At 39.6% G+C, this 23,111-nt stretch overlaps 1 protein-coding gene across 2 annotated transcripts in view; it reads left to right on the top strand.

Moving 5' to 3' along the window:
- Nucleotides 1–23,111, top strand: part of LOC131980086 (contactin-associated protein-like 4) — a 112,497-nt gene that overhangs the window by 27,926 nt on the left and 61,460 nt on the right. For both annotated transcript variants that reach the window (XM_059344246.1, XM_059344245.1), the window contains exons 3-5: nt 12,719–12,912; nt 17,059–17,206; nt 21,934–22,137. In XM_059344246.1, the coding sequence (XP_059200229.1) occupies nt 12,719–12,912; nt 17,059–17,206; nt 21,934–22,137 (546 nt within the window). The remainder of the gene's footprint in view (nt 1–12,718; nt 12,913–17,058; nt 17,207–21,933; nt 22,138–23,111) is intronic.

The following is a 23,111-nucleotide window of genomic DNA, read 5'->3' as shown; positions in this document are numbered from 1 at the left end:
TAACCGGGTGTAAAAACAATTTTTAGTAAATAAAAGCCGGCCTCTTTTATAAGCCGGGTGTCTTACCGGTGTTATGTTAAAGTCTGTTCCCCCGTCGATATGTGTCCCCCTTACCTTAACCTGCACCAACCTGACCCCTGACCCCAACCAGTCCTCCTTTAAGTTGTTAACATGACCCCAAACAGTTATCTCTACAAGGCCTAACCTTAAACTTAAACCCTAACTCCAACTGTGGAGGTGATGCTAAGGAGAACACCATTCAGGAAACATCATTTGACGAGTTAACAGATTTCGACACAACACCTGTATTTTGAAGTTTGGCCACATGAGTTAGTACTGTAGGTAAATATCGTTGTTTCTCCTGCTGTCCTAGTCATTCTCTGTAAATTTGAGCTGTTTATGCACATTCTTCTGGGCTTTTTAGTAGTTTAGACATTTTAAATCCTGCTTAAAATGAACATTCAGCGTGCTGTTCATTGTTTGTTTACATCCGAGTACTTCCAATATGGCTGGTAACTGGCTACATTGTGCTGTGTAAAACACTCTTAAAAGTGCTGGTCAGAGCTGCTCTGATTTTAATTTTTTTAATAAAAGCCTCCTTCAAATAATAGCCTGCCCCTATTATTAGCCAGGTCCCAAACAGATTTTTTATTAATAGAAGCCCCGGCTACTATTTGAGGAAATACGGTAAGTGCGACTGACGAGTCTGATTCGCCTTCAAGACTGTCGACATTACAGGTAGGAAGAAGTGAAGGTTCCACACATTGTACGAGCTAATTTTGATTGCTGCCCTTTGCTGACACTTACCTGTCTAAAGCCAGTCTTCTGTAATGCTGCTGACATTTCCTGATCTTTTATTAACTGTTACAAGAGACAGCCGAGCCAAAGATGTCAGATATGAAAAGATATCAAGGATATGTGAACATCTTCAGTTAAACTCTTTAATGAAAACTGTGACCTCTGACTCTCACTTTCATATTACTCTTTTTTTCCCAAGAAGTTCTTTACATCACAGTGGCTGCTAGATACTTAGAATACTCTGACATACTTTGGCCAAAATCAAATGCATTTCTTGAGTAAACAGTCTCAGTCTGCATTGATGATGTCTTTTCCAACATCACATTTTTTTCCCACTTCCCCAGTCTTCAGCTAATCGTTGGATAGCTACCAGTGAATATCGAATAGTATTTCTGCTTGAAACGCCATCCCATTCGACTGTACATTTTTATTTGGACATTCACATATTTAACTTTTCCCACATTTGAGCAAAAATACAGCCCTGTCAAATAACTAATACACAACATATTATATACAGTGTGACTGTGTGATTCACCACTTAGACTTTTGCTTTGACAACAAAATTGCTTAACAACTGTGGGAACATTCATACATGTTCCTGCTCCTCTTGTTTGTATTGTATTTCCTCCTCGCTTTAGCATGTAGCTGGTAGATAAGGAAAGCTATGCAGTCATTTCCTCCTCAGCAAGATTCACAGCGCTGGATCCCAGAAAGCGATTCCAGCTGCTCGCCAAGGAAATCAATGAATAAATGAACGTCTCCGTCTCATTTCCATCTCCTGCTGCTACTGCTAACACTCTGCCTCCTCTAGTTGTTCTCTGAGGAGCAGCTTTGCTCTCAATTCATTTACCCACTAAGTGAACAGAGATTATCAGAGTCTTGGAATACCACCTACGCAGCAACTTTATGAGGAATTTAATCAGACACTCACCAGCTGGAATCTATAACATAACACGCATTCCAAATCATCCAGGTAATGTTTACGTGTGTGTTGTTTGCAGATAGGAATATACCAATATATCATAGCACCACATTTCACCACAAAAGACATTGTCTGGCATATGTAGCCAACTGGAATATCATGTAAAAATAAAATGAATTGGCTTTTTTTCTATGGTGGTAGTTCCCAATCTTTTTTCTTTAAGGGACACCTTTTGTTGACTAAGTGACATATTTTATGGATATTTCCAATTATTTTAAAATAGCAGCAAAGACCAACTAAACTCCAAAATAACCCAATATAGTGATTGCAATTTTCACAGTCCCACTGTCATTAATAAAATAAGTGTTTTTTTCTACAACTTTTGTGTTTTCCGGCCCTGACACTTGGCCATTGTTCCCTTAGCTCTTTGGTTGTTTTAACAGCTTACTTTTTGAATGTAGGACCAACTGTTCCTGAGAGGGGAGGCTTTGTGAGTATAACTTTTGTCCTGGGGCCTCATGTATCAACGCTGCGTACGCACAAAAACATTGCGTAGGCTACGCTGCTTTTCCCGCACACGCCACATGTATGAAAAGTGAACTTGCTGTGAGAATGTGCGGTGGCACAGCAAACTTCTGTTTTTGCAGAAATTACTGTCCTTTATGCTCTATTTATTATGTTTCATATCTTAACTAAAACTACACCAACTGGAATGGTGTTTGGGTTTACAGCTTATAGCTCTGTGACAATGGAGGAAAATGCTGTTTTCCATCGTCAATAACCCGTTCTAAATATAAGGGGATAGATGATTTTTATCATCTATTATTATATTTTATATTTCAACTGCATACTGCTGCTTACTTGTGCAATAATAGAATGTTGACGTCTGTGGCTTATAAACTGATGTGTAAAAAAGATTTTGGCAGCATTACACAAGGCTGCTCTGTTGGAGCTGGAGGAGAAAGGCAACAGGGACACTTCTGCCATGGTGCGGCTCTCTGTGACACCTTGTTGCTGATCCCAGAGCTGAGGCACCGAAAAACACATTTTCCTGCCTCCATCTCGCGAGCCGTGGCACCACATTGATTTGCCTTTTTTTCTCGATAATCAGCGGGCAAGCCAGCGATTTAAAGTAATTTGCATGTCACCTGTGTATCCATTTGTGGGAGGAGCCGGGGCGTGGTTGGTGGCTCGTGCATGTGGGCTCAGTTCCATGCTGATAAGGATGTAGAACCTGGCGTAAGCACAGTTTGATACATGTGGAGGTAAGTTTGCGTACATACTTTTCTAGTTTTGGAGTATGCCATCTTTCAGTATGAAAGCTACGCACTCCACTCTTTGATACATGAGGCCCCTGGTCTTTCCCATGCCCTTATCCTAAGAGTTTTATATCTTAAATAATAATTCAAATTTTAAATGATTGGAATTCTGAATTATAGGTCAACTATATATATTTTCCTTAAAATCGAGAAGACGTTGGTTTTATGTAATTTTAATGTTCATCATTTTAGTTGTTACTCTAATTTTCCAACTGGCACGAAGCACACAGTAAAGCTGAGGCATTAGTTTTATGGGTAGTAAGTATTGGACACACTTTGACCTGATGATGGCGCAAGATGAAAAGTCAGTGGATTACCAAAGTTATTGCAGTTCATCCTGATGGGAACATGTTAAGGCAATCCATCCATAGTTTTTGAGGTATTTTATTGGTGGAGTGACCAACAGTTCACTAGAGCTGTATCTGCTGTAGGCGTGAAGAGAGTAGAACGTTTTTAAACTCTGAAGACAAATACTGACTTTCAACGATAGTAAGACTTAATTTTTCACATTGCAGCTCTGCCAAAGGGAAACAACAACCTCATGTAACCTTTTTCCACGCATTTTATAAAAGCCAGGAGCAGTTTGACTCTGCAGTGAGACTAGAGGACCTGATGTTGTTCTTCAGACTTTGACCTGATGTAGCTGATCACAGTGGAGGCCTGATGGCTGAGTCTGACACCAGAAGTGGATAAAAAGCCCTGATAGTCTATTGATTGGAGATGAATGGCCTTTTACCAGAAACCTGAGAATGAATGAACTATTTCTCCCTCTCACTTTTTATCTTTTATCTCTCTTTTGCTTCCCACTCTTTTCTTTCATGGTGTTTCTTTCCTTTTTCCACCCCTTTCTCTCACCTCTTCCTTTCCTCCACCTCCTCCCTTACCTTATCTCAATTGTCCTGTCAATCTTCTGTGCAGTCTGTGTTCTGCTATAATCATTAGTTTCCCTCCATCTGCAGACACTTTTTCATTTGCAGTGCTATAAACTAATTTAGCCAGCTCTGTCTTCCTGCCAAATGTTAATAGCAGTCTTCGTGTTTGAACCTTTTCTTTCTTCAGTATGCGACCCTGACAGTTATCAGTGACGCCACTGCAATTATGCTGGAATGGACTTGAAAATTATTATTGTGCCACAGTAATCCATTTCTCAAAGAGTGAGATTTGAAGGTAGAATTAAACTTTAATTGGAACCTGTAAATTGGGACTGACTGTGTAACAACAGCCAATTAATCAGGTATTGGACCTCCATATTTAGTTTTCCTATGTGGCTTCTGAAAAGTTCCACTGTTAACTCCTGACTAACTGCTAACGAATGAAACAAATCTCCCCTTTACAGACATGCCAATATACCAATATATAATATACCAATCCCATGAAGTTTTGGGCAAAAAACACAGTTTTTCTCATGCAGTCTAAATGTTAAAAAAAGTTATTTTTGCCTAATTTAAAAAATGGTATATTTGTTATTTGAATATTTCTGTAGACTGGGGTCTCTAAACAGTCTTGAAAGTGCATAAATTGGGTATAACTGGGAAGCTGAGACACTTGTGGATTCAATGGGCCAATTTTATTCATGTGTGATCATGCTAGTCCCCATAGTAGGCTTTTTTTTTGTATAAAATGACCTGTTGTGACCTCTATGATAATCACAGCCTCAGAACTTTACAAGCACAAACTAGAGACCTAGAACATGCAGGAGGACCCGGAGAGAACCCACGCTGACACAGGGAGAACATGCAGACTCCATACAGAAGAGCTTCAGGCAGGCTCTTGCTGTGAGGCAAGAGTGCTAACAACGACACCACCATTAACCAATTCATCAAAGAGATATTTGTGGCATTTTTGTCACGTTGCCTCTGATTGTGGAAATGAGAAAAGACATTTTGCTTTTCTCAGTAGATGTGAAAACAAAAAACAAAGAAAAATACTTTTTGGACTTCGAGCTATTGAATTTCTTACTGTGAATAGAACCTTGAAAGAAGTTTAACAATAATGTTCAAGTTCTAATGCTTATTGTACTTGATAAGATTATATTAATGGATGAGAAAAATATAATGGAATCATCATAAAATAAGATATTCTGACTTTCTTGAAGTGACCTGTTTGCACTGTGACATTTAGAAAAATGTAAATCTCTCCTCCTTCACCTGCAGAGAACCTGCAGTGTTTTCCAGCCCGCTGCTGCTGTCAGTGTGGCGTCGAGCCCATTAGCTTCCTGTTGGACTCTCTGTCAGACTGACATGTTATCAGGCTGCTGAAATTACCCTCCAGACTTGTATTCTCATGCAAATGACTGGCGCTTATTCTGGACCTGGCACTTATAACAGTCTGTCTGCAACATGCCTCTCCAGCTCTGTTTGCATCCCTCTTAGCTGCCTGTCTCTCTCTCTGTCCTGCTTCCTGTCTGCCTCTTTATTTCCTTTCTGCCTCACTGACCCTCTACCTGTCTCTCTCAGTCTGTCTTGCTGTCTTTCTGTTGCTGTCTGATGGAATATCAGTACATTATTGATGATGAAACAGCCGTTTGTTTAGTTATCCATCCATCTGCTTCTTCCACTGCAGCGAATTGCAGCCGGGCTCAGTCGGGCTGTCGGGGCTCGCTGTACTTGGCTGCACCTCATATTATGTCACAATTAACCTTAGACAAAGACAACATTCATGCTCAGCCAGCTAATTCTGAAAACATATTTTCCTCTTTGTTTTGTCCTTCCGTCCTCAATAAGCCACATTTTTCACACTCAAGAATGGAGCTCCCCAAACACACTCTGCAGAATAAATAAAACCCTATAAAAATGCAATTTTTGTTCAGACTGAGACAACTTACATGTTTTCATGCTTCTTAGTACAAAGAGTTGGTTATTTTGCAGACATTTTCACTTTCAAAATGTCTAACATGAAAACACCTTATTCCCAGCATACTGTAGATCCACCCAATGTACACCATGCAGCCTCAGTATTTGAAACACGTGTGTTTTTGTGTGCAGAGAATTTAAGATTTAATGGCTTTAGTGTAGCTTTAGTCTTATATTTCTTTCCCTGGTATCATTGCTGTGATGGCTTTTAAGGATTAATGTGCCGTATCTTAAAGAGACATGCTGGTGAAGTGAAGGGGTATGACGCATCATCAGCATTTTTTAGAATTTGTAGCTTCTTTGCAGCAAAATCCATAATGTATTGTCTACTGCCATGTGTATAAATGAGTGCACACAGACATGGATGTAAACTGCAACTTGCTTGTTTTATGGAGGTGTATAACCACAATGCGGTAATTCTAGTTGTTTGTTTAAAATGTGATTCCAAGTTCAGTTTAGTGTCAGATACTTTTCAGACTAATTTACAGAGTTTCTATTTTGAAATGTAGAATAACATTCTTTGTTCTTGAAATTTGAAAACTTTCAAAAATGGGCATAAACGTTTTAACACTCAATTAAGGTGTTTTTTTTGTCTTTTTCGAAAAATGGTTATTTCACTAAATGGGAGATGGAAACACTTTTTCAGTATAATTTCTGACGTATTGAACATTTAACGCACTTGAGTGATCAGCTGTTTCTTCTGACATGAAAGAACAATTATAAGTTGCCCAATTGAATCCAAACCCTGGAGACTTCTCTCCATTTTCCCGCCAAAGTTGTCTGATCAGCAACTTCTTTTTCCCCCCCGTTGTTTTCTCTCTACTTCTTCTACTGTTTACTGATGGATTAGCCTACAGCAACATATTACACTGCCATCTTCTGACCAAAGTACATTTATGCAGCTTTATTTATTGGCTCTTAACCAGTTGAGTGATATTATTAAAATTTTGCTTCAAATTTGCTTTGACTTTAATGGAAACACTTATAAGTCATCAAATGATTTTCATGATAAATCTGCCTAATTATTTCTCCATTAGTAATACAGATGGAGATAAATGCACAGAGATATATTAATACTACTAAAAAAGTGTGCTTTGCCAGGCAACAACCAGAAGGCAAAAGGCAATGTAACAATAAAAGATTAAACAGTGTGGCCAAATAAAGCAAAACAGAATTAAGGTTAATTGAATTAATACAAGATGCAAAAGCATCGCAGACAGCAGGCAAATGAAACAATTCTTATCACAAAAAAATTCACACAAATAAATAGGTACAAGCAGTACAGCCAATAAAGCAGTAGCTGGTTAATTTGAATCATGATGACTAACGTAGTGCTGCAGCAACTTAAATTGTTGTTTATTCGACAAATGAAACAAAACAAAGCCGAACAAGATATCAAACAGTGTATATAAAGTGGCATGTGTCAGAGCTGATGTCGTTTCACAGCTCCACATTTCCACTGGGACTGTGTTTCCTTTCCCGGCTCCTTTGTTTGGCCGTCACAGCAGTGATGTCACACTCCTGACCTCCATTATTCTTTACTTTTCTCAATGTGTGGATAAATCCGGTGCCTTGACAGACACTGGGGGACAGAAACCATGGAGATCTCTTTGATTTAAAGCGACAGCCGTGACAGAAAGTGTTCGGACCAACAGCCATCAGTTCACCTCCATTACATTAGTTTCAGTTATACTGTCAGAGTGGACACAGTAAATCTCTGTAACGCCTCTCTGTCTCTGAGCTGTTTCCCTCTGATTTCCTTCTCTTTTCTCTCCCAGTCTAATCTTCATGAGTAAAGGTCAGAGTGTCTGCTCTTTTCTGTTCTCCTGTCACTGGACACGTCTGTTAGTCAAGTGCTTATTAGCTTTGGCCTTTAGCTCTTTAAAGATCAGGATCCAACAGCTGCCAGACCGACACCGATTCTTTTTCACTGCTGAGCTTTCCTCCTCTGTCTGCCAGCACACATTGTTCAGAGCCAAATCTGACTGGCAGCAAAAGCTGCTGAAGTTCCAACTGTTGCCCTTTTGATCTAACATGATACTCATAGTGGGAGTTATGCTGTAATATAACCTTAAATAAAATTAGGTCAATACATATGTGAGCATTTCAGAGAGATCAATTTCAAAAAACAACTCAGGAAAAACATTGTTTGTCCCTGTGTGTGATTGTAAAAGATGTATTTTGGTACACAAGATTTAGACAAAGCAAGCACTAAAGCTGCAAAGACTGTTTTCAGTCACAAAATTGAGTGCAGCACCATACAGGCTCATAAAAAGTAAGTGTGTGGTTCATCAAAAGGGTTCAGTTTCATTGCTTGATAGTTTAATATTTTTTTTATATTATGAGATAAAACCTTTAAGTATCTTGTGTCCATGCACTCGATAAAGTTTAAAGACAGCTTGATCATTAAATATTTTTAATTTTGTGTTTGTCAGAGTGAGATTTATGGCTTGATGGTGACACTTAAGATGACAAAAACATTAGAATTTATCCTCTGGGTAACATACATACTTACAGCATATGCAATGTAAATCTGTATAGCAGTATATCTACAAATCATTTTATTACATTTCTTGGTGAGTAGTTTTAAAGATGTTTTGATTTAAACCAAAGTGACGGGCTGTCTGAAGGACAGAGTGTTCAGCACTATGATGTTGTTAAGTTTGTATTTGTGTTTCTTCGCATTTGTATTGTCTGTTGTGATATATTTCATGGATTGCTACTTTTATTAATTGTTCTATTTACACCTACTGCAAGCTGATGATTGGCTGTGGTTGGAGTCTGACACGTCTCTCAACCAAGTAGCAGCAGGAACTTAAGGCAACATGATTCCCTAATCTGACAAAGTGACCATCTGTGTTGTCTGATCCAGGCAAAAAACATATGCTCTGCTCTACATTATCCCATTGTACCTCAAAATATACTTCTTGTCTTTGAGGAAGGGCTTCAATATTTATATAAATACATTCTGTCACAGGACCATGTTAAAGGAATAGTTAACACAAAAACCATATAAATTGTGGCATTCAGCAGAGGGGAGGACACAAAAAACGATTACTATTACTAAACAAAGCATTTTCTAGATTTTCCTTCCATAAATGCACCCTGTGTCGTTGTTTGGCCTCACTGATATGCATTCATTTGTCATGTGCTTTGCTCTTCTTGATGCAATTTGATTAAAAAAAAACTTTTTTAGGGAACCATAGAGAGGTGTGGGATGGTGGAGAGGGTGGACTATTCCTTTAACACATAACCTGTCGTGCTTGTAATGTACGGCAGCTGTTGGGCAGTAAGTATAAGATAGTATTTGCTTGCTGCTGTTGGCGAAAAGAGAAGTCAAGTGGCATTTAAGCAGCTTTTTAATGAGTTTGTGCTTTGTGGGGCGTTCTGACACTCGCTCTGTGTGTTTGTGTGCTCTCAGTGGGACGCTGGTCAGCAGCATCCTTCTTCCGAATCTGCCCATATGGTGTTTAAGCTCTGAGTCGTCGTTTTGGCCTGACAGAGTATTTTCCAATGCGCTCTTATCACACACACACACACACACACACACGCACAAACACACACACACACACACACACACACACACACACACACACACACAAACACTGCCTACTTCTGCAGTGTTTGAAGTGTCTTTATTGTACAGCAGTCCATTCAATCAAACCACAGTTTATCTGTCCAAGCAGACTTCTGTCAACACGCCTCACATTTACACAGGCGATGTGGACAGTATGTATACATGATGTCACACTATGAGGGGCATTTTATGCCAGCACACTATACTAAAACGTGTGTACAGCGCCTATGCGATGACATCAAACGTCTAACGTGCGCGTGTAAATTCCATTCACTTTCAATGGACAGACAGGCGTCACGTAGGCGTCACGCAGACGCTGTACACGCGTTGTTGCACATACGCCTACGTGACGGCTGCGTGACGGGTGAACTACGCCTCAAATACATGACATGAAGACCCGCGTGACTGTTAAGTACAATTCTACATAGGCGTACAGACACGCGTATTGCGAGTACACCAGATAACATGGGTGACGGGTGAAAAGTGCCACGAGCGAACGTAGTGGACGCCTGTGTGTGTGTGTAACGCGTGTAAGCCTATAACAGTTCAGCTGTTACACAGAGTCTCAGCTTCATATGGTATTGTTTATAAGAAAGCACAACTTATAGATGAAGAGAAAGACTATCTCGTACTTACCAGATAAACTTAACGTTTTTCCGGCCAAAACCGGAGGCTTAATTAGCCTGTTTTAGGAGTGAAAGTCAGCAAAATGCAGCTTAAACAAAATGTTTTACCTCATTAGTTAACTACGAATGTCTGTAAAACATAATGGGACTGTGCATAAGTGCCGAATTGGGTTAAACAGTGTAGATATAAGGACCGATGGAATCATATTGTGAACGGACTGCTGTCCACATGGCTACTGAATATTCATTAGATAGGTCCGCATGGCTACTTAATATTCAGGGGAGACAGCGATTACGGCTTCTGCAGGCAGGTAAACCTACCTAATTACAGCTGGTGCGTAATGAACTGTATGTCCGCGCGCGAAGCTGGGAACTGGCTGTGAGCTTGCACTTTACTATTAGCCTACTATTTTTAAGTAGCTGAAATTATTTTAATTATCCCTTTCACCCTTGCTATCATTAAATATCAATTCGATATCATTCAAACCTAGAGAGAGAGAGAGAGAGAGAGAGAGAGAGAGAGAGAGAGAGAGATTTCGTTAACAAGAAAATAAAAACTGGCCTGAAAATAATAGAAATATCCTGACAGCTCTGTGGGGGCTTGGAGTTCATCTGTAAGTTGTGCTTTCTTATAAACAATACCATATGAAGCTGAGACTCTGTGTAACAGCTGAACTGTTACACAGAGTAACACACTGTTAACGTACACGCGTTACACACACACACAGGCGTCCACTACGTTCGCTCGTGGCACTTTTCACCCGTCACCCATGTCATCTGGTGTACTCGCAATACGCGTGTCTGTAAGCACGCCTATTAATCAGACTTTATGCTGGCACAGGCGACGTGTTTTAGGCGTTTAAGTATATTGTGCTGGCATAAAATACCCCTCATAGGTCACACACACACAAGCACGCACACACGCACACACACACACACACACACACACACACACACATAGATTACACTACAGCTTTTAACAATCGATTATAAAGTGTAAGACACAATCCTACCAGCGTGTATAGTTTGCATCAATAAGGGGCTTTAATGTAAAGCTACTCAGTTTATTGCATCAAAATCCCTTATTGATCCCTTATTTTGCATCAGAAAGGTTACTGAAATTGTGCACATTTCTTCAATAATCCATCTCCTTATCCATCAACTTTTTTGTTTTCTGTGGGAAAACATCTCAACCTGATGACCCAGAGCACAACCAATCAATACATGACAACTCTGCCTCTTTATTGATGACATTTAATATAAGGGAGGATACACAAACGAAGGGGCACTGTAACACTGTAAAGTAATCAATGCCTGGCACCACATATTAAAATAGATTATATTGTGTATGGGAAATGATATCAGCTTCTTGCTTTATTTGTCATGAGTTGGCATCACTTTCAGGCCAACACAGTGACCTGGAATAAACCTGAGGTTAGCTTTTTTTGTGTCCAGATTTTTTTCACCTCTTTTAGTGTTTTGATTAGAGTTTGATTGATTAAGTGCTGGAGAACACAGTGTTGCTCCAAAGTGTCCTATAGCTGTTGAGATGATGACACGAAGGCTGAATCATCTGTGACCCGTATACAGAACTTTAATAAAGTCTTCAGATGGTATAAAAGCGTTTCAGTTTAAAGAAATGACAACAAGGTTGTTCTTTATTTCAGAATATTGGAAACCCATATTTAATTAGATTCTTTGGAACGTTGAGGCATAGGTTAAGCCACAAATTATGAGTTTTTGTTATGGCTGTAGCACTCGGTACAGAATAAGAAATTATTTTAAATTATTTCACAACATTGCATGCACATTTAGACAGCTTTTTCTACATATATTATCTTGATTTTGCCTGTTCAAAATGTGCCAGTTCAAATTGTTTGTCCCATGGTGTTGCTTATCGGACTCGGCCCTCAATATGGACAGTGTGTATATAACAAACTACTGTTAAATACCTCCCACTCAACACTGCACTTCCTGGGGTTTTAAGCAATACACCTGCTGTGTGTGAAGTCGATCAGCTGTGATCAGCCGGGGCGGCTGTGGCTCAGTTGGTAGACCGTTCGTCAGTGGTCCGAAGGTTGGTGACCTCGGCCACCAGTATGAATGTGTGTGTGAATGGGTGAATAAGCGTAGTGTGTAATGTAAAGCGCTTTGGATAAAAGCGCTATATAAGTGCACCCCAATCACCATTTAGCTGAACAGACAGACAGACAGACAGACAGACAGACAGACAGAGACAGAGGCTCTTTCCATTTTAATTTGATTTTTAAGATTTTTTTCAGCTTAAATTATTTTACTTTTCTGAAGCTCTGTTTGTTTATATGAAATATATATTCCTGGTGCCTCGGTGGGTCACATAGCAAATATGAGTGATTTAAATTCAAAGTTCCCAAAGTATGATTTATAACCCATTATAACTTCAAAATAGATTTAAAGGCTTTTGCTGTGGTTCAATCAATTTTCTTCATTCGGTTTTTCATAACAGAAAAGTGTGATTTTAGTTCTAAGGTCAAGCAATGCAATTCCTTTTCAGCATCACCAAAGCTTATTTCATCTCCCCCCAGGTAAATGGAAATCTAATAAATCACTTATGTGCGCTGGTTTTTCTCCTTCTCTCCCTGCAGGAGCTGGAGGTTGGTCTCCTCTCACCTCAGACAGGTATCAGTGGCTGGAGGTCAGCCTGGGTGAGCGGACCAAGATAACCGCTGTGGCTACTCAGGGCCGCTACGGCAGCTCTGATTGGCTGACGTCGTACCTGCTGATGTTCAGTGACACGGGACACAACTGGAAACAGTACAGACAGGAGGACAGCATAGGGGTGAGTCCATACTGTAGTAAAACACGGTTAAGACTGCACCACATCACATATGCATGTTATTTCCATCCCTTCAAACATGTGACAATTTTTATGGCCACACTTTTGTTCTTCTGCTTCTATTTCCCCTCAGGGATCAATACATGCCATCATATTTTGTTCTGTGTAATTGACATGAAGTGATGAAGTGCTACAGTATGTGGCTCCATCTACTCTGTACAGATAAACTGAGTCATCATGAGTTTATCTCTTCATTTATAATGTATGAACCAACGTCGACGCTCTGCTGACTCTGCAGACCTGTTGACAAAACACTTTAGCTGCTGATCACGAACACAGAAGCAGTCAAGTGGCACGATTCCTGCTTTATTTATTTATTTGTGTCTGGTACTGTGTCATTTTTGTATCTCTTTCTCTCTGTCTTTAGAGAGCGAGTAAACATGATGATTTCATTCATCACTGCTACTGTAGATACACGTGTTGAAAGATGTTACAGAAAGAGATTAAATATAAAGTGGCACACTCGTGTTTCCGATGACAGTTTATCCTTATCTTCTCTTTAAGGGGAACTCTACTTATTAAAATATTACTATTATTAGAAATAAAAAAAAATGTATACTCTGCAGGTAAGTTTTCTATTAGGTGTGAAAGTTATGCATGATGGAAACAATTTTGCATTAATCAAAACTCTAAAAAAAAAGGAGTTTGACGATGTTAAGTAGCATTGGATCACAGGAGTTGTTGTCTTCACCACCTTCGCCGTCATTAAATTCAACTTCTCTTGATTAGGATTCTTTCAGTATTTATCGTTCAAGAAGTTTTTACTGGAGCTGAATTAACCAAATAGGTCTCCTCCTCTCTATAACAAACAGGTCTGGCTCATGTGTCAAAGAGTGCGTAGCTTTCATACTGAAAGATGGCGTACCCCCAAAACTAGAAACGTACGTACGCAAATTTACCTCCACATGTATCAAATTGTGCTTATGGTTCAGTGCACCTTTCCGTGATACATCCCAATCAGTGTGGAACTGAGCAAACATGCACTAGCCACGCCCCGGCTCCTCCCGAAAATCAATACGCAGATGACATGCAAATGACTATAAATCGCCGGCATGCCCGCTGATAATCAAAACAACAATGGCTTCAGCTCAGCCCTGGGATCAGCAACAAGGTGTCACATGATGGCAGAAGTGTCCCTAAACACATGCTCGTCAAAACTCTCCCATTGTCTATTTCCCTCCGGAGCCAACATAGTAGCCTTTGCGTAATAAGTGCCAAAATATTTTTTTCGCATTAGTTTATAAGCCACACTTTGCCTATACCTTGTTGTCCCGATTAAACTTTGCACATGGGATCAAATATGCACTATATCTGACTTATTGTGAAGGGATTTCCCTCACACGGGAAAAACAGCGTACGCAATGTTTTTGTGCATCCGCATCGTTGATTCATGAGGCCCCTGGTGATTAAAATGATGTTTCTCTGAAGCTGTTTGACAGACAAAGGATGTCTTAGAGAGACTTCAAGCTGAGCTGCCTTAAGATCTAGACATCCGATGACTAAAATGATTCATCAAATTAACAGATATAGTTATACTACAAAGATGTGGCTTAAAACTGGATTAAAAAGTCAATTTATGACAACTTCTGGTAGACTATGGCAATTCTGATGGATGTCTAAGGGAATATGGTGCCATGACTAAATAATGTATCCTTACCTTGATTACTTACTTTAAGGCAGAGGCATTTTAATTTTTTTATATTCCTGTAGGTCTATTTTCATTCAAATATCTTGAGGTCAGAAGTCAAGGAACCCCTTTAAAAATGCCAGTCATCCCTAGCTTAAACTTGGCCTTACTTTTTTTGCCCTTCTCAGGTGGATATCATGGCATGGTTGGTGCCAATGGATTCCTTAGAGGACCTAAGGCTAGTTTGATATGATAACAATATTACCAGTAGTTTTAAAACTGAGACCACTATAGCCTCAAAGATTTAAGTCGGCAAAATGCACACTAGAGTTTAATAAAGAAATCAATCAAATGGACAGAAGAGGCTGAGAGGGATCATTTCCCACCACCTGGTAGAAACAAAACTCTTCTTAATTGTTTTCCCTTCGCACAAGTGTTGTGTTGGACTTGTATTTGTCCCACTGTGAAGATTGTACATGGTTCAGTATGTAGCCACAGGAATACTAAGTAGTTTGGTTTGTGTAGAAAGTAAACACATCGATGAATCCTGTCAGCACTGAGAGCCAGTTCAAAATATGTTCACCTGCACGCTCCCGGTGAGCTTTATACCAAATCAAATGGTGCAACAAAGATGGGAAAAGTGTAATATTTTCCTGCTATTTGCTTGGACATTTATCCAGAGTAAAGCCACATTTGTTACAGTGCTGCAGAGAGGAGCTTTTGATTAGAAGTAGAGTCGAGGCAATTTCCTCACATGGAGGGAATCCAGCTAATCTCAGCACTGAGGATCGTCTCTGAGAGAGAGCAGAGAACGATTCCTCACAGCTTAAAAACATGTTGATCTGACACTCTACATAAACTGAGCACGATCCCAGTCACATTTCAAAGTGTTTCCCAACTCCTGCGTATTAGTCAGTGGAGCTTACAGAGTCTGTCAGAGGAGAAAGTTGATTGCAGAGCTGTTGGATAAATGTCTACTCGGCTTCTGCTTAGCTTAGAGGCTTGAAGACTGGGGAGGAAATATGCTGTTTTCTCTTTTCCTTTTTCTCTCTGTCCTCTCTTTTTTTAGAAGCCTGTGGGTGCTTGAAAATATAACAATCCATCTTTTCTTTATAGTCTCTCTCCTCTTTATCGGTTGGTTTCCTCCTGCCTGAAGGGCTGAGGATGAGGACATGAAAACGATCTTTTTTACTTTTCTCAGTTCTCAAATTTCCTGGCTCCCTTTTATTTCCTCCCCTTATTTTCTGGTGCTTATCTCCCTCTTACTCTTACCATGTGATTTTCTTTCCCTTTCATTCTGTCCCTCTGTCATTTCCCTTTGATACTTTTTACTGTATCTCCGCCTTTCTTTTCTTCTTTGTGCCTTTTTTCCTTTCTCCTACACAGTTAATCTCTCTCATCATGTCTCTTTCACTCTCTCTCTGCTCGTCAAAGGCTGTTGAGGAATTCAGCAGATTAAATGAGACTGTCATTTCCTCAGTGTTATTTTTGGAGTCAAAGGCCCCACTGCCTGTTTTTTAGCTTTGAGATGACACTCAACATCTTTTCTTTTTTTTGGTCCACTTCTGTACACTACCATATGAGATTGAGATTTATTGAGACAGTTAAAATGACCTATGTTTACATCATCTTCACATCGATCGAACACTAATAATCGGTAGATATTCATTCAGAATAGTTTGATCACTGGTCTCTGTAAAGGCTCATCAAAATATGTGATTAGATGAGGCAAATCACAGGAGACAATTCTTGTGTTTGAACAAACAACTAATTCCTTTACATATTCACATGAGAAAAGCTTGGTGGAAACACCAGAATTCACTAAAACCTTTGAAAAGTGTGCATAAAAGTTTTCACGGTTGCTTAAGGTGGTTTTTGTCTTTTTAGCTAATGCACTAAACAGGAGATGGAAACAATTTTTCTGAATAAGTTCTGACATAGTGAACATTTGAATCATTTGAAACATTTGAATGAATGATCAGCTGTTTCCTCTGCTGGAAAACCCAAAAGAAGAAGAAGAAGAAGCTGTCGAAGACATCACTCCATTTTCTCTGGTGTGTCGCAAAAGTTGTCTGATCAGCAACCTCTTTTTTCGATGTTTTTTCTACTTCGCACAGTCTCTTCTTCTTCTTCTTCTTCTTCTTCTTCTTCTTCTGTACTTATAGATTTACTGTAACTACAGCAATACATTACAAGAGAAAAGTTAGCCATGCAAATAAATAAATGTTCATGGTTAAACAAAACGTCATATTTTTGACTTCCTATGTCGAAGTTTTGACGGAATCAAAAGTCAAACTTTACAATCAAAAGTTACAATTTTCAATCTTGACTATTTAAAAAATAGGTATATGATTGTATTTATTTTAAGCACAGTTGAGCTGAACTGTTTATCTATTAATTCTCCTGGTAGCAATAATTCAGATAAATAATGAACAAGTCCTCATAGTTTGTGTGTTTTTCAGTCTTTTCCAGGTAACAGTAATGCAGACAGCGTGGTTCAGTACAAACTGCAGCAGCCGGCGATCGCTCGCTTCCTCCGCCTCATTCCTCTGGACTGGAACCCCAGCGGGAGGATCGGACTCCGGCTGGAGACCTACGGGTGTCCTTATAGTAAGTCCTATTATCTTTATTGGACTGAATGGAGTCTCTGTGGACTCTGGTGGTTTCATCTAAATGACCTGCTGAGTTTCTTTACTCTCCTCCAGGGAAATTTAGTTTGCATGGACGGTTTAACAATGACAAATCACTGCAACTGCGTAATCAAAGAGAGTCAACATCTCACATCAATATAAAACACATTCAGTGTGCTTTCACACTTGGAGTTCAGTTCATTTGGACCAAGGGGAAATAATGATACATTGTCGCATTTTAGTTCTGGTCCGCTTCATGTTCAAACTGACTTTTTACAAAGGAACCTATAGGTTTTAACATTAAGTCATACAGACTGACATATACAATGCTGTAGTGCTAGTGTATTCTTTTTCGATTGTTCCCAATGAGAAGAGGGTGCTGCACCCAGCCTTTTTTTCCCCCAGATCATTCTGACTTTTATTGGCAATTGATCCCATGTTATGAATAGTGACTAAGTGATACAGACAGGCACAGTAACTATTGCTGGCTTATTTCTGTGGGATTGCTGTCACACACTTTAATGGACTTAATGAGTGTCCCAGTCCTGTGGCCTCACACAGATCAGTTAAGACTGTATTGAACAGATTTTACAATCAGCAGATGGATTTATTAGTAGTTTAGCTGTAACGGGTTGTGTAGGGACCCAATCGCAGCACAGGATACCAGGAGCAGCTGGTAACGACTTTTGATGTCAGACTCAGCAAGTACAGTCCAATGTAGGTCAAATGCACAATAAACAGGCTGAATGCAAGAGCAAGGTTTCTTAATCAAGTCTCTGGCAGAGAAGCTGATTTGGAAAACTGAATAACTCAAAATCAGGGACAGAAGCTTTGTGAGTTTACTGGAAGTCAGGCGAGACAGGTAGATCAGGCAGGCAGGGTCAGCAACAGGAAATCTGTCCGAGACAGTGCTGGAAAGTCTGCCATCAAATCACAAAGAACAATCTGGCAATGAGTGTGTGAGAGACAGGAGTCTTCATAGTGGCTTGATTAGTGATCAGTGGCAGCTGAGTGGACAGGTGAGTGGAGTTGGGCTGATGAGGCTGGAGTGACTGGCAAGTGGAGTGGAAAATTACTGTGAGAGAGAGAACTGCAGGAATGAGCAGGAGGGTGTGGATCTGAACTGTGACATCAGCTTTGGAAATCATGCAAAAAATCATCACTTATCTGCATTCATGAAATCCTGCGGTTGTTTAATTTGCTTTCACACAACAAATGAACCACCCCAGAGTCTACTTGTGTCAGCTGACGCGCTGTTGTTGGGGCACAGCTTGACAGCTTTCACACCATCCAAATTAACTGTACTGACCAAACAAAAACATTTTTTTAACCAAACGAAACAGTTTAGTTATGAAAGCACCCTTAATTTCGTAAAAAAACAAGCAACATTTGTTAAACATCACACCCATTCAATTTACAATACAAAGAACAACAAACGCTCATTCTTTTTTAAGTCCATATTTCACAACTAATACACTCTCACCTCTGATATTCCAGTTTAACAGTGAAAACAGCACATGTAACAAAAACATATTGTGTAAACAGTTTCCCTTTTAATTTCTCAGATCAAATGATCATCAACAAAATGACCACACATCCCACAAAAGCACATGTTCTGTTTTGTGTTATGAAGTATACTTCAGTGTTTCTTTGTTAGTATGGGCTCCATCAAAACATGTTCTCAGATTATTTGATTCTGGTTACAAAAAAACACCAAGAATTTAATTTTACTGTTCTGGTAGCTCTGAAGAGTTTAAGCTGAGCCTGACTTGACATACATTAAATGTCAGTTTTTATGACCCCGCTTTATCATATTCATAACTCAGTTGAAGGAGCTGTGCTTGTAATATTATGTCCTCTCAGCGTTAACTCCCTGCTGTGTCTTTGCCCTCAATTTTGTCCTCACGGCTGTTTGTTTACCATACTGTCTCTCATAGAAGCACAGCACATTCATGAATATCAAAAACAACTGCACAAATTTACATATATGCTCAAATAAATTTATCAAACACTAAATATTAATGTGCAAACATGAAATCCATATGGGCTGTGTTTCTATCTACAGCTGTTAGTGTTCCCTGCACTTATGTGGCCTGAAAAAAGTCCCCAGCAAACAATACTTGAACACTCTAAATACTTGATGCATTTTAGAGGTCCAGATCTGGGTATACCGAGGAAACATAACACCCAAACCTCCCCACACTGATTCATTATATTAGTTCACCAAGTGGAAAGATGATTTATGATAAAACCATTTTGTGTCCCTTAAAACTGTGTTTGCTGCTGTCCCCTCTGGAACAAGATGGATTAGGAGGAACATTTAAAAGATGGATTTTGATAAATAGCCTGTGGGGGTTTTGAAACATTCTCAAGTTATTTAAGGACACAGCAGATATATTAGTATAATATGTTTATCAGCTGGCGTGACGGTTGGCAGAGGAGGCTGGTGGTTTTCCTGGCGGTAAACTAATGTAGCATGCACAGCTGAATCCTCCCCGGAAAAACAAATGTAATATACTGAAGGGAGGTGAAATATAGCTGATAGCAGCAAACAGTTTACCCCAGTGTGAAAAATGTATTTTGGGTAATCTGTTATTGAGGAAGCACAACAAAACATTTCATATTGTGTCTTGATGGATTTCAGACATCAGGGTTTTCCTAACATTCACAGGTGTTCACCCTTAAATCAAATCTATAAAAATGTGTAAAAACTAAACAAAAACAGATAACTCACAGCACTGCTGTCCGTCACTTCATGCACATGTGCCCCAAAACAAAAAACCATATAGTTCAAACCAAGATGAATTAGTTACACGAGAAGAACTCCTGGAAGCATGAAGGAAGCATTTTGCGAAGGAAGGGCAAAAATTAAAATTTTCTTTACATCTTGTTGCTACATCTTGTTTTTCAGTCGATGATTCAGATTTTGACATATTTTTTCTTACAGAGCTACTGATTAAAGATACTGAAGTATATAGTTTATATTACATTCCATAAAAAAATGCATAATCTATGAAGTTTTTTTGTGCCAAATTTTAGATTTCAGGTCAGTTAACACGAGAAAGACAAAGCTTTTATTCTAAAGGATTAGGGTCAGAAGTCTCCTTTTCCTTCACATCCAAATACTTCTGTTCACGTCCATTATGAGGTTACTTTGAAAATTTAGAGTTTAGGCAGCAATCCTTGTTTTAATACTTAAGTCCCTGTCTGTGCATTTTAAGTGATGCAAAACCACTCTGCTATGATGATTTTTTTTATTTAACATGATTTGAGTGAAGTGCACAGACATCTCTTCCTTGAAAACACTTCTCTAGTGACGAATTTGCACTGATACAAGTCAGTATAGTGAAGGTGAGACATTTTAGGCAGGTATAAACAGAAGGAAAATATTTTATTTTAGTCGAAGAGGACTTTAACAATGACACAGGACTGCTTGTTCCTCAGCATATTTAACTTATTGTTTTGGTTTTCCACTACATAACTTTTATATTTCAGTTCAGTCTCAGCACTCTAATAAGGGTCAGTTATAGCTGTAGCAGGCAGTTGTTTTAAGCAAAAAGAAGTGAGATAACCTCACTGTACACTACCTGTTCCACACTAAAAAGCAGACAGACACAGTTAGCAACTTGCTGGTTAATGTAGAGAGAGATTTCCCCAGGGGTTGGTGGAGACCACAATAAAAGCTTAAAGGATAGGGAATATTGGACACAGTCACTTAGACTCATGAGGTGGCCAAAACACCAACTCCAAATGAATGCTGGATGTGTTTAAATTGGCAGGGTTGAATTAAGAGTCTGTTAATTAAAAGGCTACAAGGATATTAACTTTTCGCACTAAATTAAAAACAGTGAGAGGTTAATAACTTGTTAGTTGCTGGACTGAACACAAAGTAAAGGAACACCTAGACTGGAGATACTGCAGCACTTGCTGAAGAATACCAAGTGCCAACGTTATGAGTCATAAACAAGGGATAATTGTAATCAGATAAAACATAATTTTCTAGGATGAAACATAATATAGGACTGAAGGGCTTGTTAGTATATAAAGTAGACTTAAAGTGATGTTTTGTGAGGATGACTCAGGGCTCCGGTGCTTCTGGTGCTTCTTGATGGTCTGTAATCAGCAAGAAATACACTGTACAATCCAATAAGAGCATTACTGCAAGCCTAGTGGTTGTGTGTTTGTGTGTGAGTGCTGGCGTTAGGGAGTCACAGAGTTGCCAAGTTCATTAAAAAACGTTCAGTCAGAGAAATTAGTTATACTGCTGAAAAGGAAATTGATGCTGAACTCAGCTGCTGCTCCTTTTTAAACAATTCAGTATTTGCAGTTCATTCTTCTGCAGCCCACACTCTCAACACTCACTGGTAACCTCACCTCAACTCATGCCCAATCTCCAGAGAGCAAGCGAGACCCTAAGGTGGAATTTACTGATGAAAAGTTATAAACAATACAGATTCAATCGTAGGCTCTGCTGCAGCCACAATATCACAGCTGCAGGCAGAATTTCTGTCCAGATGTCTGTGATTTTGTACCTTAACATTAAAACATCAGTCATATTTGAGAAACACTCAGATTCACACATGAAATTAACAGCAACTCTAACACAAAATTGATCACAGTATGAACACAGTATGTTTGCCACATTGGATGTTTCACTGTTATTTGATTTGAAGTCTTTGAGTCCTCTGTGTCTGTTTTGTCTTTCAGCCTCAGATGTTGTGAGTTTGGATGGCAGCAGCAGTCTGGTGTACAAGCTAAGTCCCGGCCAGAGGCAGACGTCCAGAGAGGTCGTCTCTCTGAAGTTTAAAACCCTGAGGAATTCTGGGACACTGCTGCACGCAGAGGGAGAGGGAGGACTCGGCTTCAGTCTGGAGTTAGAGAGGGGAAAGCTGCTGCTGCTGCTCAGACAAGGTACAACACATACATTGCACGTCTGTCCGTCCTGGGAGATGAATCCCTCCTCGGTCACTCTACCTGAGGTTTCTTATTCTTTTTTCCCTGTTAAAAGGGTTTTTGAGGAGTTTTTACCTGGCTGATGTGAGGGTCTAAGGACAGAGGGTGTCGTACCATCTACAGTCTGTAAAGCCCTTTGAGGCAAATCTGTGATTTGTGATTTGGGGCTATATAAATAAAATTGACTTGACTTGACAAGATACGTACAGAAATATTTTCCACTCCAAAATACTGATAGACACTGACATCCTCTCATGCCAGATACAGTACAATGGAGAAACAAATACTTGCATTATTTGCAAAAGAAAAGTGTGAGTTTGTCGAACTTTGTGCTCTTCTGTAGTGGCCTTGCACAACACTGGTAAAGCTTCTGCATTCATCTCTTTGTCAAGATAAATAATCACGGGATATATGGGCCAGCTAACAATGTAAAAACATGGCCAAAAAATAAGAATGTTAGATTGATGAGTCATTTTAAGTACTTTTAAAAATAAAAGTTTTGCAGGTTTAGTCAACATCTCTTTTGAACATGACATTTCCACCTGAATCTTCCAGCATGTATTTACTAACCACTGCTTACACTGATTTCCAGTGAAAAACCTCCAGCAGAGACACTGTGTTCTTTGTTGGATATCTGTATAAGGAGGAGGATAATTTAAACCCCTCTGAGATAACTTTAGCTTGGTTGTGGTTGGGTGAGATGGACGACCCGCACGCTGCCGCCTGATTGGTTTAAATCTTGGCTCACGCTCTGCTGCTGCATCTCTGTCTGGTTGCAGCCATGATGGATGGCTCCCGTTTACTGTAGCATGTGTTAGGGCCGGACTCTGTGAGACTTGATGCATGGCTTATGGTCTGTACAGAAAGAGGTGTGTGTGTGTGTGTGTGTGTGTGTGTAAACGGGGTTAAACCAGAGGTTGTCAGGCTGCCGT

The sequence above is a fragment of the Centropristis striata genome, chromosome 11 (genome assembly GCF_030273125.1).
Source record: "Centropristis striata isolate RG_2023a ecotype Rhode Island chromosome 11, C.striata_1.0, whole genome shotgun sequence".
NCBI classification, from domain to species: Eukaryota; Metazoa; Chordata; class Actinopteri; order Perciformes; family Serranidae; genus Centropristis; species Centropristis striata.
Note: the sequence above shows the minus strand (reverse complement) of the source record. Positions and strands in the feature narration are given on the sequence as shown.